The 19,203-nt window shown below is 38.3% G+C and overlaps 1 protein-coding gene across 1 annotated transcript; it reads left to right on the top strand.

Moving 5' to 3' along the window:
* Nucleotides 1–7,414: 7,414 nt before the first annotated feature.
* Nucleotides 7,415–18,998, top strand: TDO2 (tryptophan 2,3-dioxygenase). Its single transcript, XM_054203386.1, has 12 exons — nt 7,415–7,570; nt 7,931–8,030; nt 9,170–9,260; nt 10,094–10,164; nt 11,836–11,963; nt 13,570–13,756; nt 14,956–15,063; nt 16,041–16,152; nt 16,266–16,323; nt 16,851–16,930; nt 17,550–17,640; nt 18,845–18,998. The coding sequence occupies exons 1-12, from the start codon at nt 7,536–7,538 to the stop codon at nt 18,996–18,998; spliced, it is 1,215 nt and encodes a 404-aa protein (XP_054059361.1). The 5' UTR covers nt 7,415–7,535.
* The last annotated feature ends 205 nt before the right edge of the window (nt 18,999–19,203 follow it).

The raw sequence follows: 19,203 nt of genomic DNA, 5'->3' as shown, positions 1-19,203 counted from the left end.
GGTTGCAGAAAAAGGGGCCCAAAGACAGTTTGAGGACTCATTTTGCCCGTCTCTTGGCATCAAGGCAAAATCAGCTGTGCCTGGAGAAATTGAAAGGTCTCAGAATGTTTTCTAGTGCTCTGCAGATACTAGAAGTGTCTTTATTTTTTGTTTTCTTATGTCTGTTGTATCTTGCCATAATTTGAACTGGTTGCTCCTTTTTCCATCCCACTATATATGGAAAATTATTTTTTATTCTTCCCTTTGAAGGACAAGTATTTATCACTTTTCCCCACAGTCTTCTATTAGTCACATAGGTCAAGTGTAATTCTCTTAATGGGCTGTATTTTTTACACCAAACATTTGTTGTTCTTGCCATTCTTTTCTGATCTGTTTCCAAGTGGTCTTATCTTTCTTGAAGAGTGGTCCCCAGGACATAATACAACTGACAAATCCTTTCTGATGCTGGATGGAGAGGAGGGTTTCCATGCCATGTGGAAAACTTCCAGTATAAATTTTGTTCTTTTCACAGTTTTGCCTTTTGTTCCTTAACAGGTGATTTTTAAATATCTGAAATGCCCAGATAATTTCTAAAGAATGTCATATTTGCTAGTTTGGTTGTCACAGCTGAAGTTCAAAGAACTACCCTTTGCATCACTGAAGCTGCACATAATCTATTTCAGTGCATTAAGATAATTTTGAATTCTAGCCCCCATCTGCCAGCATGCTATTATACCTGCCAGGCTGTTCTCATTTGTCAATATGAGAAGTGTGCAACCTATTCCATCATCCTAGCCATTAATGATAATACTGAATAGCATCAGATTAGCAAATTGTTATCAGCGTTTGTCCTGAACCAGCCCTTTGCACTTGCTAGCCAGCTGTGCCATGGGGTAAGCAGCAGCACGAATTGAGCCACGTGGAGGCATGGGGAGTAGCTTCTGGCTCCAGATTTTGATTTCACTGACTGGTAACGAGGATCCAGGTGTTTAGGAGGGGAAAACCAACAGCCTTCCTATACTAAAGAATTGCAATTCTGTGGCTGCAAGGCATTAAAAGAGGATAGGTTGGCTTTGGGACAACTCTGTGGCATGTATTCAAGATTTTTTGTTTTTCCTGAGTTTATAGTTTTGGCTGATTTGATACATTTCATTGATGAAAGGAGGGAGTTTTGGCAATAACAGTGAAAGAACGTTTTATCCATAGTTGGGAAGTAATTATCAGTCAGAACATGAGGAAGATAAATTGTTTGTCTGGGACAATTCAGAGAGCAGGCTGCTTCACCGTTGGAGTACAGCTCGCAGGGAATCAGTGAAAGCACAATCAACATGAGTGCTGTATATTTAGAAAATACAGGTGTAGGAGGGACTGGTGGTAATCTAAGAAGAGTTCCTTTTTAAGCACAGGTTGGGGCAGGAGATTTGGTACCAGCATTAACAGGGCCAGATACCATGCAATGTGGTAGAAACTCTGCTGCATTCTGCCGAGCCACAAATGATAGATAGTAGGGGAGGGATTGTGCTGGGATGTGTGAAACGTAAATGGGAGTTAAAGGTATGCTGAGAAGTGACAACACAGTTATTTGTGTTTAAGAAGTAGAACAAATACAATATTAAAAAAAAATAAAATAAAATCCTTGCAGCACTATCTCTTCTCTTTGTTTGTAGTTTGCAAGACCTTGAGCTCTGTTCCTCCCCCAGATACAAATGTCTGATTGGATTATTAATATTGCATCAAGCTTAAGCTTGTTTGTTTTAGTCTTGAGTCACTAAATTTTATTTTTCTTAAAGCAGACTGTTAATTTCAAATGCTACTTAAATAGCAATTTCAGTTTTGAAAATAACAAAACACTCATTTGAGCAGACGACATGTTCTGGTGACATATTTATCTTCTTCTCTTTACCTTCCTTTTATATGTATTTATTCACCTGTCTGTCTCTTGTTATATCATTAAATTGGCTGGGAAAGTGATTTTTGTTCAGTGTTTGTATAGCAGACAGCACAGTGAGGTTCTGGCTTAGGCTGGAAGTTCACCTGTGCAAATTGGGTGAACCTTGTCAACCAAAACCTACCAGTAGCTGCATTTCACTATTATAGTTGCAGTTTTATCCAAGAGACAAACACTTCATCAGTATAATATTATGGAAATAACTCATCTTGTATGCTCACATCTATAAATCAAAAAGATATTTGCCTTTTGAACTTTTCATCTCAAAAAGGTCGCAACAGAATCTGCACAAGTGCAGAAAAGGGTAACTGAGACTAAAAGGCATAGTACAGTTATTTCTCATAAGCCATGGCTTAGTAACAAATGGGAATTAAAATTATTTGATTACTTGGGAGGAAGTTTGAAACTAGCACAGGAAAATACTCATCCACATGATACATGCTTCAGTTATGGAACTCATTGCTGCAAGCTGTGGATTCACAGATGAAGGGTTATTAAATGCAAGGACACAAGTATTTTAGGAAGTCCTGGACTATCAGCATTGGAAAGTTAGGTGGAGATACTGGGGAATTACCTCACTGTAAGCTTGCTTCTTAGTGGTCGGTTTTCTTGGTTGGGCTTTTTTTGTTTGTTTGTTGTGGTGTTTTTTTGGTTTTGTTTGTTTGTTGTGGTGGTTTTGCATTTTTTTTTTTTGAATGTTTGATTCTTTGTTTTGTTCTAATAGCTCTTCCCAAGACACCTGCTACTTTCTACTAGAAAGTCTTCAGCATGGCATGACCTACTTGGATCTTTTATCCAACTCACTGCAGCCACTGTTATGTAGGTAGAAGCCATCTGTGCTGGATAACTCCTAGTCTGTAATTCTGGGACGACAGTGTTGGGAAGCTTCAAGCGTCATTTGTTTGTAGCCAGAAGGTCTCCAAGCTCTTTGTTCAAGTTAATGAACATTGGAAAAACAAATTTATCTGTGATGATTTTGTAATCAGAATGAAAGTTTGAGAAGAAGAATGTGTGACACCGTCCAAACCATTTATGTGTGCATTTTTAATTCTCCATAAGTGATTTCATGTAAGATAACTTGAGATTTGGCTTGGGTGAACAGGTCACTTCTAATTTAGCAGGAGGGAAGACTCTTGTTGGCTTCACAATACTATGTAGGAGGTCATTCTTACCTACCTGTCCTCATCAGACTAATGTTTTAGACATAAAGCTCCACACAGTAAGAACATGCAGACTCTTGGTTCCATCTGTATCTACAAAATATGCTACGGGCTACCTCTGCCTCACATCAAACCTCTGCTTGGCCAGGCTAGAAGGACGCTCCCCTTTTTGCCCTTACAACTCACTTTTTCTGTCCAAGTAGGTTCAGTTATTCTCTGCTCTGCGACCTTGTTACAGCCGAGATGAGCAAAGCTAGCCCAGCACCCCATGACAACAACAATTGGGAAGGGGAGGTAAACAAAATAAGAGGACGAGGGTGGATTAAGAAGGGTGCTTAACAATTCCCATACTTAGTTATGAAGGCCACGACAGTTCATTTGAAGGCCATGAAGTACAGTTCTGGGAACCTGTGGAGTTTTTTTTTCTGCTGTGTTTAACTTTTTGCCTTGTATTTGTCCCAGTCATGAAGCAGAATGTTCTCACTCTGCTGAAGGTTAGAGTTCTCTGATATATTTCTGGGATGAACAGAAGTCTCTCTGTCTGATTTTCAAGGATTAAAAGTAAATAAATAAATGAAAGCTCAAGGGTGTGCACACACTCTTGGTTTTCATAGCCTTGCTCAGTCATCCACAGCATGAACAGCAAGCTGCGTGTGTGGTTACATCTGCTCCTATGTGGTCTGAGTGTTCAGCATGAAAAAGAGAAATGGTGGCGCATTTTGAGAAAAAAGTAATACCGTCAATTAAAATGAAGGCTATGTTTTGCTTTCAGATATATTCACATGGAAGAGTTTTTTCATCAAGACTCATTTATGATTATCTTACTATAAAGAGATGGCAAAGTAGCTGTAAAACTCCTGTCAGGACATAAAAGCCACTCAAACCACTCAAAGAAAACCCAGGTCCCTACAATGATGCCCAAATTTGAGCAGCACGGCAAAAGCACATCTATTTCTAAGGGTCTTTGCAGCCAAACCAGAGTTGAAGGCTCTGAGTTGACCCAAACCTGAGGGCTCTTTCAATCTGTGCTATCATCTACACTGCCAACAGGCAATTTCATAATCAGGTAGTACAAGTCACTCTTTAAAAATTCTTTTTAGTACCAGGTTCATTACACGCTTGTGAAGCCTTACTGAGATCACATGAAGGTAGCCGGTAAGATCAATGAGTGATAGTTCTGTATTGTCTATGGGTTTATTTCAGGGGGTTTCAAGGTTTCTTTTTCCACTGCTCTTGGACAGTTTGAAGTCTGTTGTAGTTGGAATGGCCAGAGAGCAGAACTCAACTAGCATGAGATTATATTTCCTTAAATGAATGGTTGCAAGGATAATATTATCCATAATATTAGCCAGCTTTTCAGGAAATGGTCAATCTACAGAGCTTGCCCCAGCTAGATGTGCAATGCAGGGCGGAGTTACCAACTTTCAGTCCCATACTTGCTTTTGCTTCTCTCTGTAAAAGATGAATACAGGGGTCTCAATTTGTTTGCTTGTTTTTGAGGCAGGGCAGGGGAGAGGTAAGGCTTTTACTCAAGAAGTTAACATGAAGCCACTTCCAACATTTCTAGTTTTCAAAATGAAACATGAACTGTTAAATTACTGCAGCATCAGACTGATTGAACTTACGCACATTTTATACTGAACATTTATTTCAGTCAGGGTTACCTATGAGAGGTAGAAAAGAGAGCAAATTATTTCTAGCTTGCGTGCAAAATCAAAGCCTTCATATGATTTGTCTGATAAACATGGTTTTGCATTCAATGAAAGAATGTAGTCTGTAGTATTCAATTTACAAAGTATATACAAAGTATATAGAGCATACACTTTAGATGCTAAAAACATTTTTAAACAAATTTACCAGATAGTCTTTTTCTTCTTAAACACATATTTGGTTTTGGCTTCTCATAAAAATACAGAACTTGAGCTTACCATCTTCATTCTGCATTGTGTATGAAAGTAAAAGCTTACTTATTTTTAATTATCTCTGCCATGGAAAGGAATTGTTAAGTTGTTGGGTTTTTTCCTAGGATCTGAGTGAACATTTTGAAAAGTGTTTCATGTATTGACAGCACTGCAAAAGATACTTTTGTTTCCTATTTTAAATCAAAGCATGGTGTTGTGGTTAGAAGAATGTATTGGTGGCCCAACTGTGGGCTTGAAACAAACTGCTCATGATTCTTTTTTCCAATGTCTTTGCAGTTTTCTGATGATTTGGAGAATGGTGTTTTTGAATCCTCTCATGTATATCATAAGATTCTTGGTTGCTGGTGAAATACAAGGGGAACTGATGGAAAGGCAGATATTGATGATAAGGGACTCGGAGATGCTTGGGAACGTCCCCTCAGCAGGAGGGTCCTGGGGACCGCCAAGCCTTCTATATGCACCCGCGCAAGAGAGTTTAACAGGAGAAAGTGAACATGGTCATCAAGCAAGAGCAATGAGTAGTGGATGTGTTTCATTTGCATTGTCAAGTTTCACAAGTGATACTAGGCTGGTGGTTTTTCGGATGGAGGTGCTTTGGGACCAATCAGCTATGAGGTCCCTAAACAGAGAGTTTGACCGTGTTGGAAATACTGGAAACAACTTTCTAAATCATTGTATTCTGGCTGATTTATTTGATTGACTGAAGCGCGTCTGTTGCTGAATCAGAAGGGGGTTTGTATAGTGCTTGGTACAGATAGTATATTCAGCTAGATTTTTGAGAGAGTTTGATAATGCTGAACCAATTAAGGGTAGTATTACTTCCCAAATAGGTAGTTAATGTTTTGTTAAGCACAGTTTAAAAGGGTTCTGAGACTTCAAAGTCCTTCTTCTACTGGGTAGGCAATACAAAGGCTGCAAGTCAGAGGCTGTTGCTCTGGAAGTTTTTTAATGCTCTGTGTCCCACAGAAGAAACTAAATCTGTGCAAGAAAACAGACAGTAACTTCTTTGGTGAGGTTGAGAGTTCAATATTTTTCAACTGTCCTTATTTTTACTGGGTTCACCCTCTTTCTTTGCTTGTGCCGTGAGAAAAGGCAACAGAAAGTTTGATTTCACTGTGGAGGCTCAATCTTGATGTTTCAGGTGAAGGTGTATAGAAATGATAAGGTAAACCTTCCTTGTCCATGCCTTAAGGTAATAGTACAGCGAGCGACTTTATTATTACATTTGTAATCAAGCTGTTTGAGTGCAAACGGGATGGTGAAAAGCACAGTTTTTAACATGTATGTGCCAGTGCACAGTCTTCACCTTCATCTCTACTTGCCTGTATGCTAAGCAGGTTTATAGATGTGTGTGGTGAGAGGATTATTTTACTCTGTCAGGTTTTACAGCATGAAGGAAGGACACCTTGAGCTTGCTGACAGGTTGCCTCAGTGGGGTCCTACTTTTCTTGTGGCTTAGCTTAGTTTTAAGCTAATATTTGTCCAGCCTGACATACGGCATCTGGCTTAGCAAGGTGTACATCCCATCACCCATGCACTGCGTATGACTTTTTTTATGAGCCAGCTACTCTTAAGTGACTAGAACAGCTGAAACCACCACACAGACATCGGTAAGCAGCGTAAGTCTTGCAGAGAGCAAATGGTCTGGGGTCACAGGGGCCCTGTAGCTTTGTTTGCAGTAAAACTGAGCATTAACTTTTTTCTTTTTTTTCTTTTTTTTTTTTTTTTTTGTTTTTTTCGGAAAAGCCTGGCAAGCAGGAAAGAAGTGCACACTAGTTACATGTTAAACTGATGATTAAACAGAATTGGGTAACATTTGTCAACAAATGAGAGTGAAACTTTTCTGTGAGGAAATAAAATTAAGAAATTTTCATGAATTAAACGACTGGAAAAATAGCATGGGATGTGCGTGATTATTTTTAGTTCTTTTACTTAATCTGTGTGCATTTTTTGGAAGTATGTGTATTACTTGAGATCTCTTACAAGTATTATTCAGTCTGCCATAGAAATATGTTCTCCTTACCTTACCGTCCTCTTTCCATATGTTTCACTTTTTAAAACTAAAAGTATGTTGGTACAAAGGGCGGCAAATTAAAGACCGACTTTAACAATTGCTGAATTTATTAAATATTGCCTTTTTCTCAGACACAGACCTCTCATTGATTTACCCCTTACATCTGCCTCGGTCCTCAAAGAAGCAACCGACAGACACCTTGCAGTAAAAAGCACAAAAAGTGTGTGCCATAGGACAAAGCAAGTATGCCAGCCGTTCCTGTTTTGACTATCTGGAAAAAAAAACCAACACAAACCTGGAAAGCCAATGGCACATGGACTTATTGACCTTTGTGCCGCGATAGTTTCTGTAATTATTGAATAGCAGGGATGGGCTGAGGACTAAGGAGGAGAATCTGGGGGTTGGCCTAGGTGGTGAGATAAGGTTACATATAAGGCAACTGCAGCGGATTTGGGAACACTAACGGAGTACATTCCCTGGTGCGCAGCCCAGCGAGTTCAGGTCCTGGAATCATGAGCGGGTGCCCCTTCGCGGGGAACAGCTACCTGTGAGTCCCTCATCCCTGTATTTTGCTTCATAACGTTAGTTCAAATGATATAATGTTAAAATATGAAAGCTCAGAGAGGAATTAATGATAGACAGCTGTAGCTATCGCTAAAGGAAAGGAGATTGTACAAGGACTTGTCTGAGCACTTGTTATTTAATGAACTAGATGTAACACTACCAGCCGTTACTGTGACAAGCTATGTTTCTAAGTGAACTGTTTTTCTCAAAATCCTGCTTTAGTGGTTCATATTTTCAAAACAAATAATTGTTTGAATTGTAGATGCACCTGTTAGTAAAAAGGCAGGCATATTCATAGCCCTTTAATTAGATAGCTTATATATTTACTTAATTTTCTTCTTAGATTTAGCAAGCTATCTTTGGAAGATGAAAAAGATGATAAATCACAAGAAGGGATAAATAAAGCCAGCAGAGGTGGACTTGTCTATGGAGACTACCTACAAGTAAGTTTAAGAGTTGCATGTTTATCGCCCTGGTCTCTCTTAACACTTGAGACAGGATCTGTGATTAATGCTTCTCCCAGCAGTCAGCCAGTCCCTAAGACAGGACCCCAAGAGCCCTTCGTCTACCTGAGCTCTCCATGTCTATTCATGGGCACAGGCGTCTGTCTCAACTGGGATGGTGCAGGTGGACTGCGGGATGGCTTCTCAAACTGCAGGGAAGCTGGATATTTTGGGGGGTTTCGTAGGGAATTATTTATTTTGGTAAACCTAAAATGTAAAGTGGTGCACCACAAAAGGCTTTATTTGGTCTGACAATCACCACTTGGCAATTTCTCCACGTCAGCAGGCCATGTGCAACTTCTCCGAATTATTGCGTGAAAGCCCAGAATGTTTGGCAGAAAAAATATATTGCAGAAGTCAAGGGGGTGGGATGTTGACTAGGGGTGGACACAAAAAAACCTCAAACAAAGAACCGCAACAACTAGAAGTAATTAGAAAGAAGTAAAAATAAAACGCCATAAGTAATAAAAGAATCTAGACTTTTTTTTTTTGGTGACAGCATGAACTGAAATGAGTGGAATTACTCTGTGCTTGTGAACAGAAGACTGATTTGTTGACATTCTACATGGAATCTTGCAAAGATTTATTTTAAAACGATTATGATTAGATTGTAAATTTGACTCAGTAAAAAAATCAGTAATACCAGAACTGAAATAACTGGTACAGCCTCAAATCAGAGCTCTTGTGTAGATGTTATTGCATAATTACCCAGACTTTTACTATAGGAACTCCATCGTCATGGAACACAACAATATAGATGCAAGATCTGGAAAACATGCTGGATATTTTGTTTTCTCCTTTTTAGAAATAAAAATATAATTAAAATGATTTTCCAAACTTTATTACTTGAGGTACCTAAACTTTTCTTTTTAGGCAAGTTTTTTATTTTTTAATTTAAAAAGTAAAAATGACACCTGAGACCATTTAGTCTAACTTCTCATACAGCCTGGAATATGAGGCCTATATATGTTTGGGTTTTTTTAAATATTATCCTTAAATATTAGCTGTACACAGTAGGACTACCATTGCTATTAGCAGAATCGAGAGCTTTACAACACAGTCCTGTCTTTATTTTTAAGCTGAACAAAATATTGAATGCTCAAGAACTTCAGAGTGAGAAGAAAGGAAAAAAAATCCATGATGAGCATCTTTTCATTGTGACGCATCAAGGTAGGTGGTTGGGAGAAGTTCAGGGTGGCTGACTGGTGTGTTTGCCACGGGGAGTTATTTGGTACTGAAACAAGCAATGCACAATTTGTTTCCATTTTAGACACGATCACTACAATTGCTCTGTCTCTTATGTGCATTTATGTTTGTATGTATCCCTATATCATTTGTAAGGCTGCAATCAACACTGCTTACGAAGCCATAAATATAAACTTTGGATTTGGTAAACTGTTCTGGTTCTGTTTCTAGAGAAATTAAGGTGGTGAAACACATTCTCTGTCTTAGTAACAAGCCACTGTGCAGCTTATTGTAGCCAAATTTTGTGTGTTGGCTTGTGCCCCCTCTGAAACTTCAATCAAGCTTTAACCATCCAAAGGCTGTCTAGAAGCCAGCATAGTGATTATGTGCTCCCTAATATCCACGTGTTTTGCAGGCACTGGCCTGATGACATTTTCCTGTTATTGACAGTAAACATGTAGGTGACATAAAGGTTGTAAGCAGCTCTGGGGTTAGCTTTTGTTGGAATATCAGATCTAGATTTTCTCTTCCCCCTTTTGTAGTGAACATTCTGTACATCAAATATCTGATGCGTAAGGCATGCTTTAAAAAAAATCTGTCAGCATTCTCAACATTAGATTATTTCATGTAACAATATAGGTAAAGGACAGCATACTGCAACAGGTAATTCATTTGTGTATCAGCATCTTTTTATACGCCAGCAGTGCAAATGTAGGCTACCCATTTCAAATCAAAATGTAAGTTTTACTTCTTAAACGCTACGAAAAAAAACCAAAGTAATGCTAAAGTTAATGCTAACAACTCCTTTTTTGTTGTAGCTTATGAACTTTGGTTTAAGCAGATTCTGTGGGAAATGGACTCTGTGCGGGTGATCTTTCAAAATGGCCACGTAAGTTAAGAGCAAATATTCATTTTAGGAAAAACCAGCCCTCTCTTGCCTCCTGCCTTCCAGCCTGATATATTTGGCTTTACTAAAGCAACATGTGCTCTTTTTTGAAAACGGCATTAAAAAAACCCAAAACCAGTGAAATTTGGCTGAGTGGCTCTTATATCCTAATAGTACAGACATTTGATCTGCAAAAACTGCAGATGCTGATAACTGGAAAAACTTACCTTGGGAATATTCTACTGCAGAAGAAGCATGCTCAGAGGCAAAACTGAAAACCAGAGGGCTAACAGATATTTTTATGTTGAAAAGTCACTCCTGCCTTTGTTCAACTTTTTGAAGTATATGACTATATCCTTCCATCCAATACCTGCTAAAGAAAAGGAAAACTCTTTTCAGTAGTTGTGTATCATGAAATCCAACAGAAAAGCAATAATCAAAATCAGAATGTACAATTGTATGATAATTTCTGAAAATTACAAATATAACAATAATACTTTGAACATCTCTAACCATTTCCCCAAAGCTAAACACACCTCATAACAACAGATAACAAAGAAAAACTCCTGACCTGATACTACATCCACAAAAAAAGGCTGACTGCATGTAATTTGAGGAATACCTTTAACGTCATGAGTGTGTGTATATGAAGAAAATTTGAAAATAGACCAGACTGAAAGAAGGGACCTTTTTATCATAATGTCCAATGAAAATGTTTTTTGTTGTCCTCCACATTCATAATTTTGTTGGCTCTTTAGTTGAACATTATATCAAATTATAACCGATCAAATAAGTTCCTCTTAAGTAGAATAATTTTTCATTATTTATTTTTGTGAAAAATGGAACGTCGCTTATAATCAGATTTTGAAATGCCAATGTTAAGGCTAAGTAGACAGCAAAATGATTAAGGAAATGGTTATCATCTTTCATTTTTGTAGTTTGGTATTTTCTGGTTGCATGCCCTGATCTTAGAGAGAAATTTGATTCCAATTAAGCTAATAGGAATTTTAGCAGAATCCTCTGCAGGCAAAATGTTCAACTTTTGCCAGAAGAAAGCTTCTGAGTTTTCCATTTAATATTTTTAATATCCTACCAGATGCAGTGTTCTCTGTTTTCCTCTGCTTGCAAATGCACATCTCTGATGAACATCTTTTTAGATGCGCTCTCCTGACGTACCTCTCAGGAGCGGTATAATACCTCTTATTCTCTTTCTCGACCTGCCTTATAACTTCTTCTTTCACAGTAGTGGAAATGATTATAGAAGTGATTGGAATAGAAAGCATAATATAATTATCATATTATATCATATATCATTGAAAATAGCATTATAATCATTGGAACTGATAACGATATAAATGATTTTGGTGTAGAAGATAATTTCTTGAGGTGACTTTTGTTTCAGTCAGAAATGTTGAAAAGAAAAAAAAATCCTATGTATTTGGCCTAGTTGTAATATATTATCAGTCAGAGAAAAACAGATTTCATTCTTTTAAAATTATAGCTTCACTTAAAAACAAGGCTCTCTATTCAATATGAGATTCTGCTGCTATGGATTTCATGTGGAAAGCACTTGTGAACTATAGTGATGTACAACAATGAAAAGCCCTGAAATAAATAGGTAGAATATAAAGAGAACACCATTCTGTCTGGTTATGATCCTTATTTTTTCTACAGGTGAGAGATGAGAGGAACATGTTGAAGGTTATTACTCGAATGAACAGAATTTCAATGATTATGAAATTACTTGTGGAACAGTTCTCGGTTTTGGAAACTATGACTGCATTGGACTTCTTTGAATTCAGGTAAATATTTATATTCCTCCATGGTAATCCACAAACTGGTATTTCCCATCCTTAGAACTGGTTGTGAATTTTGCATGTGCCTTGGCAGCTTCTAGTACGTGCATCATTCAGTAAGGTGAGAGCACACCTTAGAGAGGCAACCGTGACGTTAGAGTGCAAGGGTCAATTGAGAAGAAGCTGAGCTTGAGTGTGAGTCCAGAGTGCTCAGCAAAGAAGGACAAGTTAGTTGCTGATGTTTGTGTGGTGCTACTGAACGGTTTCAGAGTAAAAAGTTAAAACAATAGAAACAGCGCGTGGTTCCATTAACAATTTACTTTAAACTTACCTTTGCGCTGTTGCAGCCGTATTCTATAGCAAATCATAGAAGTGCTTGGGTGAGAGAATGCGCTCTCCCTAGATTATCAAATACATATTTTGTCTGCCTTGGTTTGCATAGTGTTTCCTTGCATCGTCTTTTCAGTGTGTCTGCAGTGCTGGGGGCTTCAAGTGGATGAAGGAAGCATTGCTGACTCCTCTTCTTTCTCCTCAATAACCTCTGCTCTCCAGTAGCTGCCCAATGCATGGATGGGCCGGTGGTTGGTAGCTCTTCTGCCCAGGCTTTCTTTGGGATCCCTTGGCTTGCCTCACTTCTCCCATGGCATTTCTAACTCTTGCTTCAGCTATGACCTTCCACCACACTACCGTGTGTTATAGCTTTATCCGCTGTCTGCCTTCCTGTTCTTGTTCTGCTTGTGTCCCTGACCTGTCTGACTCGTGACCTCGGTGCCTTCCAGCATCCTATCCACTTCTGCATTGTTTTAGTACCCTTTCCTTTCTGCCTTTTAGTGTTTCCTAACTAAAAAGTACATGAAACTACAATTTTGCTTCTTGTGGAAGTCTGAAACACCTGTATCCTCTTGCATTGCACTACAGCAGAGGAAATCCATGGGCTAATCCTCTGTTTTGGTGCATTCTTGCTTCTGCTTTTCAACAACATACTGTCATTCGATAAGAAAACATAAGATCAAATCAATGATTTGTTTCTGCCAAATATTACATTTCCAATTCAAAGTGCATTACAATTATCTAGGAATATGGGATTTCAGATTACTTTTATTAATAATTTTTTTCAGCATAGTCACGCTTTTTAACTCTGAAAGAATCCCATTAATGAATCCCTCAAACGAAACCCACTAAATTTTTTTCTGAATGTTATTCTATTGTATACATAGCAATTATTCTGTATAACAAGCCTATTTAAAATGCATTCATTTTCACTTTAATGACAGAAAATTTTGTAATAGCTATTTGGGGTGAAGCTGCTTGTTCTGTCTGGAAAGGATGTGTTTCCTCCTTTACATCACACAGACAAAGCTGCCATTTTAACACACAGTACAAACATAAGTGTGTGTATAGCTAGAAAATTAGAATATGTTATACATACATTCTAGTTGCATTAAAACAGCTTGGGTTTTTTTCTTAATTGCAACCATAAAAAATGCTCAGATATCTATTTGATATTCTTCAAGTGTGAAATATGCATTTTTTTATTTTGTTGAGAACCAGAAAACCCTATCATTGTAAAATAATATCCCATATTTTTGTATCTTTTCTTCTGTTCCCAAAGATACTACCTAAGCCCGGCCTCAGGTTTTCAGAGCCTGCAGTTCCGCTTGCTAGAGAACAAAATTGGTGTTCCCCAAAGTCTGAGAGTCCCCTATAACAGAAGGCATTATCGGGATAACTTCAAGGGACAGGACTATGAACTACTGCTTAAATCGGAGCAAGAACCAACACTACTGCAACTGGTGGAGGTAACAACGTCTGTCTTAGACCTTGCTTTGTTTTCCCCCATCTCCCAAGAATGTCCTTCACTGGTGTCGCTGACAAATTCTTCTTCCTTGAGAGAAGCAAGCATGCGGGCAATTTCCCAGTCAGTTGTGTTTTGGATTCTTACCAAATTTTGTATGAAAGAGACTTAGTCATTAGTAAACCAACTGATTTTTCACAGCATTTCCTCTTGTCTGACAAGTCTGACTGTTAACTAGTAAATTGCGTTGTGGAAATATGAGCTCAGAAAGTAAATGTACTGTTTCATTTGAATTGGTTTTCATGACTGTAAACCCTTTTTAGAAGAAAACTTCAAAAATATTTCCACTGTTACTGATGGCTACTAGAGAGGTTAAAAAAAAAGAAAAGGAAAAATGAAAACCCAAAATGGAAAGGAGAAAAGGTGTTTAACAAATGTTGATTTAATGACTTTTTCCTCAAAGTTACGAATGACTCACAGTAATTTCTCTAACTCCCTTATAATTTTCATACACAAAATTAACATAACTTTCTAAAGAATGATGCAGTATAAACCTCAGTAAAACCATCCACTCTTATTAGCCTTACCCATTTGTCTAATGACGCCTGATACAGAATATAAAAGAAATACCATATGAGAAGGAGCTAAATTAAGTGATCTCTAAAGTGAGAAAGATTCCTAATTTCTCCCCCCCCCCCCCCAATTTCATTCCCAAAGGAAACCAAAGGGAAAGCTTTGCTAAGTGCCAAGTAAACTTGTGTCCTGTATCATCACATATTGTGGTGTAAGTTAATGACAGACTGCTTGATCACTATTCAGCCTGTCTGACATGATAAAAATGTGTTGTAGAGATGGTTCTGTATCCTCCTCCTGAGATTTATCTTAACAATGATCCTATATACGTGGAATAAGATTGTTTTCCTATACCTACAAGAGAGTTGATTTTAAAGATACTCTTAGAGTGAGACAGCTTTTGTCTTCCAACACCGGTCATTTAAACTGGAACCTGTGGGTGTGTTTGCAGCGCACCATTACACAGGTGTAAGTCATCTCCGTGGACATGCTCACTCCAGCAATAAGCACCTCTATGGGATATTAAACCAGAACAGCTGCAGCAGTGTCATTTATGTTGTTAGAACTTGTAATTCTAGGGTAATGCGCTTGCATTGTTAATGTTTGAACACATCATTGTTATTATTGAAGGCATGGCTGGAAAGAACTCCAGGACTTGACGCAGAAGGATTTGATTTCTGGGGACAATTTGAAGTGAATGTTTCAAAAGGTCTAGAAGAGGAATTTGCCTTGGTGCAGGTATATATTATTCTCTTGATCTAGCTATAAGCAAAGACAGCTGGCAAAATGACATCCTGACATCAATTTGACTTTTGGCCCACTCACTTTCTCACTGACTCCACTTAGTCGTCAGCAGCCACTGTCTGCAAGAAGCAGAAAAAATTGCAAACTTTTCCAGGAAATCTGAATAAGTTTGGAATTTGATATCTAAGGTGGTTTAAAGCATGTGATACGTGGATTATTTTATTGCAAAAGGAAAGAGACAGTATCAATGGAAGGGCTGAAATTGATTTTACTGAAACTACAACTTTACTTTTAGTTAGAACTTGCATTTACAGTTCAGAGTAAAACTCCACAGAGTCTGTGCCCGTGAGCTGTGAGTATTCAGTGTCACTATGACCAGCCCGTTTCTATTTAACAGGATTTGGTGATTTGCTGCCATGTGATCATGTGAATTACACCAGCAAATAAGCACAAGAAAATCCTTGAATATTGTAAGACCTGTAGCTTTAGGTACATTTATAATGGGAAAAAAAGCACCATAACATAATAATTAATTGATTTCCTGAGAATATCTGTTTATAACTTTCTAATTTATCTAAACTTTTTTTTATTTCAATTTTCTTACCCATAGCTGTGCAAGGATGTCATCTTTTTGCCTTGAAAAAAAAAAAATCAGACTTCAAACAAATGAAAATTAAGTGTTTTTAAGGCCTCTAGGCCTAAAGAAAAGTGATAAGCTGCCAGTCTGTTTGAACACTCATTCACGTGAATTATGTTGACAGCGATTTAATTGTACATTTTGTGGTAATTGTGTTTTTTAAAGGACAGTGACTCAATGACTCATCTACCTTGTTTGAAAATACAGTTCTTACATTTAAGATGTAAACTTAGAGAGTACTTACGATGAAAACAGAAATTACATCATGGGTCATTCAAGTGCTTAATTTTTCGTATTGAATACTAAAATCTGTTTTTTGTTTTAAATACCAAAGGCCAAACCAGAATCGGAAGAAAAAGATGACTTATTATCTGAATTCCAAAAACAGAAAGATGTATTACTTTCCTTATTTGATGAAAAACGCCATGAACATCTGCTCAGTAAAGGTAGATTTTTTTAATATACGTCAATATGCACTTTTTATACATGATACATGTTATCACATAATAGCATTAAATTTGTGGGAGAATCAGTAACTAAAGACACTTGTATTTTGCAGGAGAAAGACGACTGTCTTATAAAGCGCTGAAGGGTGCCTTAATGATCTACTTCTACAGGTAATGTTAGAGGATGTACCTTTAATGCTTACTGGCAGGAGGAGAGGTGAAGGTTAAGGACAGCAGCACAGGTTCATTTAGGCTAAAACAGGACTTGGAAAGTTACCTAGTCCAACCCTCCACGAAAACCCAGATCAGTTAGACCCAACTTGAAGGTCAGATCAGGCTGCTCAGGGCTGTGTCCAGTTGAGTTTTGAGTATCTTCATGGGTGGAGGTTACATGGCTTCCCCGGGCACACGCTTCATGCCTGACCAGATGCTGCTCCTCAGATTGAAACTAGCAAATGCCTTGTTCGAACTGCTCTACAAAATGTCCTAGAGAGATTTAGAGTATTTTTCCAAGTATGAGGGGAGAGGCACAGATCAAGACTTACATGGCAGAAGCATTTGTTAGATTATCGACTGACATCTCAATACCAATTGAGGAAAAATATACGTTAAGTCACTGTTATGCACTGGTGAAGCAAAACTTTGAAAAATACAGTGTATCAGAAGAGGTCTCACTGTTTTCCCTTTCATTTTCCAAGGGAGGAGCCTCGTTTCCAGGTTCCCTTTCAGCTCCTTACCTCCCTTATGGATCTCGATGTGCTCATGACCAAATGGAGGTGTAAGTTTCACTTTTTGATGGTGACACTCCCTCTTTTAGATGCAAGTCAACTGTTTTGTTTCATCCTCTTTGAGACAACTTATACATAGAGTTTTAGAATTGAGCTTCTGAGTTTGTACTTGAGGAATGAGGTTTTTTCGTTTGTACTTCAGCTGAGAGGAAATGAACAGCTGCTTCTGTGCTCGTTAGATACATCGGTGTACCTATCACTTCTATGACATGCTTTAAGTTAGGTGAACAATTTTAAGGGACAGGTATGTATTTTTCCAATGTCTGCCAAAATGTCGTCATGACGACTTTTCATATGCAAACATTCCTTCTGCTCCTTCCCTATCTAGACATCCATAAACAAATTCATTCATTTCATATTCATATTCATTCTGTATTAACAGCATAATAATGGAAAATAATTAAGTGTATTCATTCTGTATTAAAAATAATTTTGTATTAGTTGACTGAAGAGTGGCACAATTAACTCCTGCATTGCTGAAGACCTAGTAGTTCAGTATCTCTGTAAAGCCTCCGTATGATCTTTAATATCCGTGACGCACCTTGATGTGACCCTTTGGTTATGTCTTAGCACCGAACATGCGCCATGTCCTTCTTTTGTATTACTTAGACAACCACGTCTGCATGGTGCACAGAATGATTGGCAGCAAGGCTGGCACCGGAGGCTCCTCAGGCTACCAGTATTTGCGCTCAACAGTGAGGTGAGAATAACGCGTTTCCCCCGTTACCTGCAATAATGCAGTCTGTAGATACTCTAATGCCAGGGGGTGGATTTCAGACGGCTCATCGGAGGCCAGAGGGCTGCTCTTTCTCTTTTGGGACTCCAGTGTTTCCTCCTGGCTGTTGTACACTTACTTATCAGGTTGACATGTATACATTTTAAGCCTTTTAAGGCAATAAGAACTCCTTTTGATCACTCATGCAAAGTGCCATTTATAACTCTCAGTCAAGGGATCTAGGCGTTACTGTAATAGCAATAATATTAATCCTGCACTGTTTAGTTTGTGTGCAACCTAGCCCAAGTTAATGAGGGGATACGGGCTGGAAGTGAGCCCCGTCTACTGTGCAACTGATGACAGTGTCTTTATTCCTTAGCACCACCTCTAATCGTACAACCTACAGTACTTCAGAGTAGGATTGAATATATTCTTACAGCTGATAGTAATTAATACTCTCAAGCTGTGCAGGCAACAATCAGAAGCATGTTTCCTTCTGCTGAACGAAGCAAAAAAGGAACTTAAAAGGGATGGTTGGGGCCTGAGCACAGAACTCTCTGAATGGGTAGAACTTTCTTTACACCAAATGTGAGGATTCAGCTAGTTAAGACAATTCAAGCTTTATTCCTGCAACTATGTCCTGACAGTCCTGAACGACATTATGTCAAAAAGGCTGTTTAAAACATCATCTTCTAAGAGGACCTTCTTTGAGGTTTGTTTTCAAAGAGAAACCGCACATAGCTGGTGACTGCCGTGTATGGCTGTGGGCAACGATTCCCATCACAACCATCAGCACAGACAGTGGAAGAGAAAGCAGTCGGTTATACTGAATTTGAAGATTAAAGATTCACCATCTTTTTCAGCAAGGCTTCTCACTTCCTTAATTTCAGGTTAACGTTCTTCCTCGATAAACTCTGTTTCATACCTACCACAAGAGTGGAGGTCTAGAGATTATAGCCTCTCCGTACTCCGCATTTTCAGAAGATGTGACTATAGCAATCGTATCTCCTTTAAGTCTAATCTGCTATGCCCTAGGAACAGTTAGGATTGGATTTTTTACTTTGGAATATTCAGGAGGAGGGTTAGTGCAGAAACCTCATTAAATAAATAAAAGAGATGGAATGATTCCTGAGGATTTTGAAATTCATGCTGGTATCACAGTATTAATTGCTCTAATTGTCTTTTTCAGTGACAGATACAAGGTGTTTGTGGATTTGTTCAATCTTTCAACGTTTCTAGTGCCAAGACACTGGATACCAAAGATGAACCCGACCATTCATAAATTCCTTTACACAGCAGAATACTGCGACAGCTCCTATTTCAGCAGCGAGGACTCTGACTAGCCTGCCTTTCTAGACCGGTTGCTGTAAGGAACTTCAGGACTTTCACCTCGAGTGGTACTGCCCCTCAAATACAACAGCCATTCTCACGCAGTGTGGGTGTGTAAATACGTATTTATGTATGACAGCTCTGTGAATAGTGTGAAGAAACTTAATTGTTCATAGAAAAAACAATCGAGTTATCATATATTAAGACTAAAATGATACC

This window comes from Rissa tridactyla, chromosome 5 (assembly GCF_028500815.1).
Source record: "Rissa tridactyla isolate bRisTri1 chromosome 5, bRisTri1.patW.cur.20221130, whole genome shotgun sequence".
Classification (NCBI taxonomy): domain Eukaryota; kingdom Metazoa; phylum Chordata; class Aves; order Charadriiformes; family Laridae; genus Rissa; species Rissa tridactyla.
This window is presented reverse-complemented; position numbering and strand designations above follow the sequence as displayed.

Excerpts from the sequence above, each read along its gene's own strand:
- TDO2 (XM_054203386.1), top strand. The coding sequence starts at position 7,536 with ATGAGCGGGTGCCCCTTCGCGGGGAACAGCTACCT. Across the intron at positions 13,757-14,955 it reads CACTACTGCAACTGGTGGAG|GCATGGCTGGAAAGAACTCC; the intron begins GTAACAACGTCT and ends TTATTATTGAAG. Across the intron at positions 16,324-16,850 it reads TTAATGATCTACTTCTACAG|GGAGGAGCCTCGTTTCCAGG; the intron begins GTAATGTTAGAG and ends TCATTTTCCAAG.